The sequence below is a fragment of the Molothrus aeneus genome, unplaced genomic scaffold (genome assembly GCF_037042795.1).
Source record: "Molothrus aeneus isolate 106 unplaced genomic scaffold, BPBGC_Maene_1.0 scaffold_198, whole genome shotgun sequence".
In the NCBI taxonomy this organism is placed as follows: Eukaryota; Metazoa; Chordata; class Aves; order Passeriformes; family Icteridae; genus Molothrus; species Molothrus aeneus.
In genome coordinates, this window is record NW_027098861.1 from 172,057 (window position 1) to 183,584 (window position 11,528).

The 11,528-nt window shown below is 52.6% G+C and overlaps 1 protein-coding gene and 1 pseudogene across 1 annotated transcript; both read right to left on the bottom strand.

The window, feature by feature from the left end:
• Positions 1 to 2,731: 2,731 nt before the first annotated feature.
• LOC136569672 (uncharacterized) lies at positions 2,732 to 4,887 on the bottom strand (annotated as a pseudogene).
• Positions 4,888 to 6,070: 1,183 nt separating this feature from the next.
• FOXH1 (forkhead box H1) lies at positions 6,071 to 6,577 on the bottom strand (the record flags this gene model as incomplete). The annotated part of the gene is made up of 1 exon (XM_066570037.1): positions 6,071 to 6,577. A coding segment is annotated over one exon (507 nt), but the record flags the coding sequence as incomplete, so codon positions are not given.
• Between the last annotated feature and the right edge of the window lie 4,951 nt (positions 6,578 to 11,528).

Genomic DNA, 11,528 nt, shown 5'->3' on the forward strand with positions numbered 1-11,528 from the left:
AATTCCCCCAAATCCCAACCCCAAACCCCAAATCCCTGGATTCCCCCAATCCTAACTCTAAATCCCAATCCCAAATCCCAGAATTACCCCAAACCCCAATCCCAAATCCCTGAACCCCAAATCCCAACCCCAGACCCCTGAATTCCCTCAAATCCCAAACCCCGGAACCCCCCAACCCCAATCCCCCAAATCCCAAACCCCCAAAATCCCAAATCCCAAACCCCCAAAATCCCAAAATCCCAAATCCCTGAACCCCCCAAATCCCAAACCCCAAATCCCTGAATTCCCCCAAACCCCAAATCCAGATCCCAAATCCCTGAATCCTCCAACCCCAACCAACCAAATCCCTGAATTCCCCCAAATTCCAGCCCCCAAATCCCAAACCCCAAAATCTCAAACTCTGAACCCCTCAAATCCCAAACCCCTGGATACCCCAAATCCCAAATCCCCCAAATCCCAAATCCCCCAAATCCCTGATTTCCCCCAATACCAAATCCCAAATCCCTGAATTCCCCCAAATCCCAAACCCCAAATCCCAAATCCCTGAATTCCCTCAAATCCCAAACTCCAAATCCCAAACCCCAAACCCCAAATCCCAAATCCCAAACCCCAAATGCCAAATTCCTGAATTCCCTCAAACCCCAAATCCCAAATCTCAAACCCCAAATCCTTGATCCCTGAATTCCCTCAAATCCCAAATCCCGAATCCCTGAATTCCCTCAAATCCCAAACCCCAAACCCCAAATGCCTGAAATCCCTTAAATCCCAAACCCCAAATCCCAAATCTCAAACCCCAAATACCAAATGCCTGAAATCCCTTATCTCCCACATCCCAAATCCCAAATCCCAAACCACTGAATTCCCCCAAATCCCAAACCTCAAATCCCGAATCCCTGAATTCCCTCAAACCCCAAATCCCAAACCCCAAATTCCAAACCCAAATCCCAAACCCCTGAATTCCCCCAAATCCCAAACCCCAAACCCCAAAATCCCAAATCCCAAATCCCAACCCCCAAACCCCTGAATTGCCTCAAACCCCAAATCCCAAACCCCAAATCCCAAATCTCTGAATTCCCTCAAATCCCAAACCCCAAATCCCAAACCCCAAATCCCAAACCCCAAACCTCAAATCCCAAATCCCTGAATTCCCTCAAATCCCAAATTCCAAACCCCGAATCCCAAATGCCTGAAATCCCTTAAATCACACATCCCAAATCCCAAATCCCTGAATTCCCTCAAATCCCAAACCTCAAACCCCAAATTCCAAACCCCTGAATTCCCTCAAACCCCAAATCCCAATCAATGAACTGGGAGCAAACTGGGAATGGCTGGGGCCAAACTGGGATAAACTGGGATGGACTGGGAGCAAACTGGGATGGATTTGGACTAAACTGGGACAGACTGACACAAACTGGGAGGGACTGGGATGGACTGGGGCCAAACTGGGACAAACTGGGACAAACTGGGAGGGACTGGGAGTGGCTGGGATGGACTGGGGCCAAACTGGGATTAAACTGGGACAAACTGGGAGGGACTGGGAACAAACTGGGAGGGACTGGTTCCAAACAGGTCCAAACTGGGATCAAGCTGGGAGGGACTGGGGCCAAACTGGGACAAACTGGGACAAACTGGGAGGGACTGGGAGTGGCTGGGATGGACTGGGGCCAAACTGGGATTAAACTGGGAGGGACTGGGATCAAACTGGGACAGAGTGGGAGTGACCGGGCACAGCTGGGACTAAACTGGGAGGGACTGGGACAAACTGGAACTAAACTGGGACAGACTGGGGCCAAACTGGGATGAACTGGGAGCAACTGGGATCAAACTGGGACAGACTGGGAGGGACTGGGATGGACTGGGAGGGACTGGGACAAACTGGGACGAAACTGGGGCCGAACTGGTCCAAACTGGGACCAAACTGGGAGGGACTGGGACCAAAGTGGGGCAGACTGGGAGCACCTGGGACCAAACTGGGAGGGACTGGGAGGGACTGGGATGGACTGGGGCCAAACTGGGATTGAACTGGGAGGGACTGGGACAGACTGGGAGCAACTGGGACCAAACTGGGAGGGACTGGGATCAAACTGGTCCAAACTGGGATCAAGCTGAGAGGGACTGGGAGCAACTGGGGCCAAACTGGGACAGACTGGGATGGACTGGGAGGGACTGGGACAGACTGGGATGGACTGGGAGGGACTGGGATGAACTGGGACAGACTGGGATGGACTGGGAGGGACTGGGACAGACTGGGATGGACTGGGATCAAACTGGGGCCAAACTGGGGCCAAACTGGTTCCAAAGTGGGAGGGACTGGGAAGAACTGGGAGCGAACTGGGAGCAACTGGGACAAACTGGGAGAGACTGGGAGGGACTGGGAACAAACTGGGACAGACTGGGATTAAACTGGGAGGGACTGGGAGGGACTGGGACAAACTGGAAGGGACTGGGGCCAAACTGGTCCAAACTGGGAGGGACAAGAACCAAACTGGGACAGACTGGGGCCAAACTGGGATTGAACTGGGATAAACTGGGATGGACTGGGAGGTGCTGGGATGGACTGGGATCAAACTGGGGCCAAACTGGGAGGGACAAGAACCAAACTGGGACAGACTGGGGCCAAACTGGGACAAATTGGGATCAAACTGGTCCAAACTGGGAGGGACTGGGAGTGGCTGGGATGGACTGGGGCCAAACTGGGATTAAACTGGGAGGGACTGGGAACAAACTGGGACTAAACTGGGAGGGACTGGGAGGGACTGGGACCAAACTGGGGCCAAACTGGGACCGACCGAGAGCAAACTGGGACAGACTGGGATGGACTGGGACCAACTGGGAGGGACTGGGAGGGACTGGAACGAGCTGGGAGGGACTGGGATGGACTGGGATGGACTGGGATAAACTGGGAGGGACTGAGACCAAACTGGTCCAAACTGGGAGGGACTGGAACCAAACTGGGACAAACTGGGGCCAAACTGGGATAAACTGGGAGGGACTGGGATCAAACTGGGGCCAAACTGGGACTGACCGGGAGCAAACTGGGACAGACTGGGAGCACCTGGGACCAAACTGGGAGGGACCGGTTCCAAACTGGTCCAAACTGGGGGCAAAATGGGATCAAGCTGGGACAAACTGGGACAGACTGGGATGGACTGGGACCAAACTGGGATAGACTGGGACAAACTGGGAGGGACTGGGACCAAACTGGGATAGACTGGGACAAACTGGGATTAAACTGGGATAGACTGGGACAGACTGGGATAGACTGGGACAAACTGGGATTAAACTGGGAGGGACTGGGATTAAACTGGGAGGGACTGGGAGGGACTGGGACCAAACTGGGACAGACTGGGACAAACTGGGACCAAACTGGGATAGACTGGGACAAACTGGGAGGGACTGGGATCAAACTGGGACGAACTGGGATCAACTGGGACCAAACTGGGAGGGACTGGGATCAAACTGGGACCAAACTGGTTCCAAAGTGGGAGGGACTGGGAAGAACTGGGAGCAAACTGGGAGCAACTGGGACAAACTGGGAGTGACTGGGGCCAAACTGGTCCAAACTGGGAGGGACAAGAACCAAACTGGGACAGACTGGGGCCAAACTGGGATAAACTGGGAGGGACTGGGAGGGACTGGGACAGACTGGGACCAAACTGGGAGGGACTGGGACAGACTGGGATGAACTGGGATTGACTGGGATGGACTGGGATCAAACTGGGAGGGACTGGGAGCAAACTGGGACAGACTGGGAGCAAACTGGTCCAAACTGGTTCAAACTGGGCCCAAACTTCTCCAAACTGGTCCAAACTGGTCCAAACAGGTCGATCCTTTATTGAGGGGAGGGGAAACATGGGACGGGGCGGGGCCACGCCGATGACATCACCATGCCCATATATGGAGCGGGGAAACCCGATGACGTCACCGCTTCCATATTTGGGGCGGGGAAACCCCGATGACGTCACCGCTTCCATATTTGGGGCGGGGAACCCCCGATGACGTCAGCGCCTCCTTCAGCCCCGGATTTTGGGGCGGTTCCGGGCGATTTTGGGGCGATTGACCCCAAAATTTTGGGGGTTTCGACTCAATTTGAGGGGGGGACCCCACAAAAGTTTGGGGTGCTCCTATGACGTCATCACCCAAAATTTGGGGGGTTCCGAGCGCGATTTCGGGGGCGACACCCCCAAATTTGGGCTCAGTTTTGGGGGCATTTCATTTGGGGGGTGCCCCTATGACGTCATCACCCCTTGATGACCTCAGGCACCCCCAAATTTTGGGGGCATTTGGACCAAATTTGGGGGTGAAACGCCCTAAAATGGAGTCTGAACACCCCAAAATTTTGGGGGTGCCCCCCCCCAAATCGTGTTCGACCCCCCCCAAATTTGGGGGTGATGACGTCATAGGGGAACCCCCAAAATTTCGGGGGTGTCACCCCCTCAAAATGTCCAAATTTGGGGGTGTTTCCCCTCCAAATTGAGTCCAAACGCCCCCCAAAATTTCTTCCAACCCCCCCAAATTCGGGGGTGTATGACGTCATTGGCGGTGATGACGTCATCGAGATTTCGGGGCGCTCCTATGACGTCATCACCCCCAAATTCGATGGTTTGGACGCAATTTTGGGGCTGTTTCGGCTCCGTTTTGGGGCGTTTCACCCCCAAATTTTGCCATTTTTTGGATGCCGACACCCCCAAATTTTTTGTCACAGATTTTGGGGGTGACCCCCCAAAAATTTAGGGGCGCCCCTGATGACGTCATCACCCCCAAATTTGGGGGATTTTGGCACAAATTTGGGGCATTTTAAAGCATTTTTTGGGGCATTTCACCCCAAAATTTTGGACATTTCGCGGCGGTGACCCCCAAAGTTTTGGGGTGCCCCGATGACGTCATCGCCCCTTGATGACCTCAGGCACCCCCAAATTTTAAGGGGAGGATTTGGACCAAATTTGGGTGGGGGAAATGCCCCAAAATTGAGTTGAAACGCCCCAAAATTGGGGTCAAAACCCCCAAAATTTGGGGGTGCATGACGTCATTGGGCGGTGATGACGTCATCGAGATTTAGGGGCGCCCCCGATGACGTCATCACCCCAAATTCGATGGTTTGGATGCAATTTTGGGGCTGTTTTGGCTCCGTTTTGGGGCGTTTCAGCCCCAAATTTTGCTATTTTTTGGACGCCGACACCCCCAAAATTTTTGTCACAGATTTTGGGGGCGACCCCCCCAAAAATTTAGGGGCGCAGACGATGACGTCACCACCCCCGAATTTGGGGGATTTTGGCACAAATTTGGGGCATTTTAAAGCATTTTTTGGGGCATTTAACCCCAAAATTCGGACATTTTGAGGGGGTGTCCCCCCGAAATTTTGGGGTGCCCCGATGACGTCATCGTCCCCGATGATCTCATGCACCCCCAAATTTTTAGGGGGGGATTTGGACAAAATTTAGGGGGGAATATGCTCTAAAATTGAGCTGAAACACCCCAAAATTGGGGTCAAAACCCCCCAAAATTTGGGAGTGTGTGACGTCATTGGGCGGTGATGACGTCATCGAGATTTAGGGGCGTCCCGATGACGTCATCACCCCCAAATTCGATGGTTTGGACGCAATTTTGGGGCTGTTTCGGCTCCGTTTTGAGCCGTTTCACCCCCAGATTTTGCCATTTTTTGGACGCCGACACCCCCAAAATTTTGGTCACGGATTCGGGGGTGTCCCCCAGAATTTGGGGGCGCCCCGTGACGTCATCACCCCCAAATTCGACGGTTTGGACGCAATTTCGGGGCTGTTTCGGCTCCGTTTTGAGCCGTTTCACCCCCAAATTTTGCCAATTTTTGGACGCCGACACCCCCAAAATTTTGGTCACGGATTCGGGGGTGCCCCCCAGAATTTGGGGGCGCCCCTGATGACGTCATCACCCCCAAAATCGACGGTTTGGATGCAATTTTGGGGCTGTTTCGGCTCCGTTTTGAGCCGTTTCACCCCCAAATTTTGCCATTTTTTGGACGCCGACACCCCCAAAATTTTGCTCACGGATTCGGGGGTGCCCCGCAGAGTTTGGGGGCGCCCCCGTGACGCCGTCACCCCCTGATGGCGATGTCCCCGGGGTGGCTGAGCCAGACGTCGAAGACGCTTTTGTTGGGCGGCGCGAGGGCCCCGAAATCCCCCTCGGGGTTCGGGCTCCCCCTCCCCCCCCCCCCCAAATTTCGGGGCTCCAGCCCGGGCGGGCCCCCCCAGCTCCCGCCCAGAACCGGGGTCCCCCCGCTCCCGTCGGGGGCCACGGCGTTGGGGGCGCCCCCGGAGCTGTGGGACGAGGGCAGCGGCGCCCAGAGGAGCCGGGGGGGCCCCGCGGGGGTTTTGGGGGGGCTCTGCCGCAGCAGGGCCTCGATGGAGAACGGGGAGTTGGGGGGCGCGGGCAGGGCCGGGTAGGGGCAGCCCCGCAGCACGAAGGGCGCCAGGTCGGGCGCGAAGGCGGCGCCGCGCGCCACGGGCGTGTTCTGGAGGCGCAGCGCCGCCGGCGGGATCCGCGCCACGTCCACCGTCCAGAAATTGCCCTTGGAGTGCGGCTTGGAGGGGTCCTTCAGCACCTGGGCACGGGGGGGAATGGGAAAAGAACAGAGAAAGGGGGAAAAAGGGGATGCGGGACCCCAAAATCACCAAAACAACCCCAAAAATCTCAGTGAGAAAGGCCAGGAATGGCGGCCAAGAGAGGCTGCCCTGGAGTGGGGCTGGGAGGGGCCCTGGAGCACCTGGGCAGGGGAATGGGAAAATAACAGAGAAAGGGTGAAAAAGGGGATGGGGGACCCCAAAATCACCAAAACAACCCCAAAAAACCCCAAAGAAAAAAAAAACCATGAAAACCCCAAAAAACCCCAGAGAGAAACCCCAAAAAAACCCCAAAAAACTCAGTGAGAAACCCCAAAAAACCCCATTAAAAAAACCCAAAAAACCTGAGAGAAACCCCAAAAAAATCCCAATAAGAAACCATCAAAAACCCCAGAAAAAAACCCTAAAAAACCCCAAAAAACCCCAGGAGAAACCCCAAAAAAACCCCAAATAAACCCAGTGAGAAACCCCAAAAAAATCCCAAAAAACCCCAAAGAAAAAAAAAACCATGAAAACCCCAAAAAACCCCAAAACCCCCAAATGGGAACCCCAAAATCCCCTGAATGTGACCCCAAAAATCCCCTCAATCCCACAAAAACCCAAAATCCCCAAATTGAAAACCCAAATCCCCAAAACCTCCAAATCTGGACCCAAAACCCCCAAATCAGGATCCCAAAATCCCCTAAATGTGACCCCAAAACCCTCAAAATTCAAACCCCAAAACCCCCAAATCGCAGCCCCAAAAATCCCCAAATTGGGACCCCAAAACCCCCAAAATCAGATCCCAAAATCCCCAAATCAGGACCCCAAAAATCCCCTCAATGGGACCCTAAAATCCCTCAAATCAAAATCCCAAAACCTCCCAGGATCAGGACCCCAAAATCCCCGAAATGTGACCCCAAAACCCCCAAATGGGAACCCCAAAATCTCCTGAATGTGACCCCAAAAATCCCCTAAATCAGGACCCCAAAATCCCTAAATTGGAACCCCAAAAAACCCTAAATGTGACCCCAAAATCCCCAAACTGGGACCCCAAAATCCCCAAAATCAGAGCCCCAAAATCCCCTAAATGGGACCCCAAAACCCCCAAATTCAGACCCCAAAATCCCCAAATTCAGAACCCCAAAACCCCCAAATTCAGGATCCCAAAATCCTCTAAATGTGACCCTAAACCCCATAGAATGGGACCCCAAAATCCCCAAATTGAGAACCTCAAAATCCCCTGAATGTGACCCCAAAATCCCCAAATTGCAGCCCCAAAAATCCCCAGATTGGGACCCCAAAACCCCCAAATTGGGACCCCAAAATCTCCCAAATTCAGACCCCAAAACCCCCAAATTGGGACCTAAAAGCCCCAAAATCAGAGCCTCAAAAACCCCCAAATTCAGAACCCCAAAACCCCCAAATTCAGGATCCCAAAATCCTCTAAATGTGACCCTAAACCCCACAAGAATGGGACCCCAAAATCCCCAAATTGAGAACCTCAAAATCCCCTAAATGGGACCCCAAAACCCCGAAATTCCGAGCCCCAAAATCCCCTAAATGTGACCCCAAAAATCCCCAAATTGCAGCCCCAAAATCCCCAGATTGGGACCCCAAAACCCCCAAATTGGGACCCCAAAATCTCCCAAATTCAGAACCCCAAAACCTCCCAGGATCAGGACCCCAAAATCCCCGAAATGTGACCCCAAAACCCCCAAATGGGAGCCCCAAATCCCCAAAATCCGCACCCAAATAATCCCCTAAATGGGACCCCAAAATCCCCAAATTCAGACCCCAAAACCCCCAAACCGCAGCCCCAAAAATCCCAAATTGGGACCCCAAAACCCCCAAATTCAGACCCCAAAATCCCCTAAATGTGACCCCAAAAATCCCCTAAATCAGGACCCCAAAATCCCTAAATTGGAACCCCAAAAAACCCTAAATGTGACCCCAAAATCCCCAAACTGGGACCCCAAAATCCCCAAACTGGGACCTCAAAACCCCAAATTGGGACCCCAAAATCCCTCAAATCAGAGCCCCGAAATCCCCAAACTGGGACCCCAAAACCCCCAAATTCAGACCCCAAAACCCCCAAACCGCAGCCCCAAAAATCCCAAATTGGGACCCCAAAATCCCCAAATTGGGACCTCAAATCCCCAAAATCAGAGCCTCAAAATCCCCTAAATGGGATCCCAAAACCCCCAAATTCAGACCCCCAAAAACCCCAAACTGAGACCCCAACCCTCAATTACAACCCCAAATCCACCCCAAATCCACCCCAAATCCACCCCAAAAACCCCAAAAACCCCCCATATTCAGAGCCCCAAAATCCCCAAATTGGGACCTAAAAACCCCAAATTCCGAGCCCCAAAATCCCCTAAAAGGGACCCCAAACCCCACAGGAATGGGACCCCAAAATCCCTCAAATGAAGACCCCAAAACCCCCAAAATCAGATCCCAAAATCCCCAAATCAGGACCCCAAAAATCCCCTCAATGGGACCCTAAAATCCCTCAAATCAAAACCCCAAAACCTCCCAGGATCAGGACCCCAAAATCCCCGAAATGTGACCCCAAAAATCCCCTAAATCAGGACCCCAAAATCCCTAAATTGGAACCCCAAAAAAACCCTAAATATGAACCCCAAAATCCCCAAATTGGGACCCCAAAACCCCAAATTGGGACCCAAATAATCCCCTAAATGGGACCCCAAAACCTCCAAAATGGGACCCCAAAATCTCCAAATTGTGACCCCAAAATCCCCAAATTCAGACCCCAAACCCCCCAAATTCAGGATCCCAAAACTCCTCTAAATGTGACCCTAAACCCCACAAGAATGGGACCCCAAAATCCCCAAACTGAGAACCTCAAAATCCCCTAAATGTGACCCCAAAACCCCCAAATTCAGAGCCCCAAAATCCCCTAAATGGGACCCCAAAATCTCCAAGTTCAGACCCCAAAATCCCCAAATCAGGACCCCAAAATCCCCAAGTCAGGACCCTAAAAATCCCCTAAATGGGACCTCAAAACCCCCAAATTCAGAGCCCCAAAATCCCCAAATTGTGACCCCAAAATCCCTAAATTGGAACCCCAAAAAACCCTAAATATGAACCCCAAAATCCCCAAACTGGGACCCCAAAATCCCCAAATTCAGACCCCAAAACCCCCAAACTGCAGCCCCAAAAATCCCAAATTGGGACCCCAAAATCCCCAAATTGGGACCTCAACACCCCAAATTGGGACCCCAAAATCTCCAAATTCACCCCCCAAAATCCCCCAAACTGTGACCCCAACCCCCAAATCCACCCCCAAATCCCACCCCAAACCCCCCAAAACCCCCCAAAAATGTAAATGTGACCCCAAAATCCTCACACTCAGAGCCCCCAAAGCCCCAAATTGGGACCTAAAAACCCCAAATCAGGACCCCAAAATCCCCCAAATCACAGCCCCCAAAATCCCCAAATTGGGACCCCAAAATCCCCCCAAACTGCAGCCCCAAAATCCCCTAAATGGGACCCCAAAATCCCCAAATCCAGACCCTAAAAATCCCAAATTGGGACCCCAAAATCCCCAAATTGGGACTCCAAAATCTCCAAATTCACCCCCCAAAATCCCCCAAACTGTGACCCCAACCCCCAAATCCACCCCCAAATCCCACCCCAAACCCCCCAAAACCCCCCAAAAATGTAAATGTGACCCCAAAATCCTCACACTCAGAGCCCCCAAAGCCCCAAATTGGGACCTAAAAACCCCAAATCAGGACCCCAAAATCCCCCAAATCACAGCCCCCAAAATCCCCAAATTGGGACCCCAAAATCCCCCCAAACTGCAGCCCCAAAATCCCCTAAATGGGACCCCAAAATCCCCAAATGCAGACCCTAAAAATCCCAAATTGGGACCCCAAAATCCCCAAATTGGGACTCCAAAATCTCCAAATTCACCCCCCAAAATGCCCCAAACTGTGACCCCAACCCCCAAATCCCCCCCAAATCCACCCCAAATCCCACCCCAAACCCCCCAAAAACCCCCAAAAATGTAAATGTGACCCCAAAACCCCCCATATTCAGACCCCAAAATCCCCAAATTGTGACCCCAAAATCCCCAAACTGGGACCTCAAAACCCCCAAATTCAGACCCCAAAATCCCCAAATTCAGAGCCCCAAAACCCCAAATCAGGACCCCAAAACCCCAAATCTGGGCCCCAAAATCTCCAAATTGTGACCCCGAAATCTCCCAAATTCAGACCCCATACTCCCCAAATTGGGACCCCACAATCCCCTAAATGGGACCCCAAAACCCCAAATCCAGACCCTAAAAATCCCCAAAAAGGGAAACCAAAGCCCCCCAAATCAGGACCCCAAAATCCCCTAAATGTGACCCAAAAAATCCCCTAAATCAGGACCCCAAAATCCCCAAATTCAGAGCCCCAAAACCCCCAAATTGGGACCCCAAAACCCCCAAATTGGGACCCCAAAACCCCAAATTGGGACCTCAAAACCCCAAATTGGGACCCCAAAATCTCCAAATTCACCCCCCAAAATCCCCCAAACTGTGACCCCAACCCCCAAATCCACCCCAAATCCCCCCCAAACCCCCAAAAATGTAAAGGTGACCCCAAAATCCCCACACTCAGAGCCCCCAAAGCCCCAAATTGTGATCCCAAAACCCCAAATCAGGACCCCAAAATCCCCTAAATGTGACCCCAAAAATCCCCAAATCAGGACCCCAAAATCCCCAAATCCAGACCCAAAAATCCCTAAATATGACTCCAAAACCCCCAAACTGGGACCCCAAAATCCCCTAAATGGGACCCCAAAACCCCCAAATTCAGAACCCCAAAACCCCCAAACCGCAGCCCCAAAAATCCCAAATTGGGACCTCAAAACCTCAAATTGGGACCCCAAAATCTCCAAATTCACCCCCCAAAATCCCCCAAACTGTGACCCCAACCC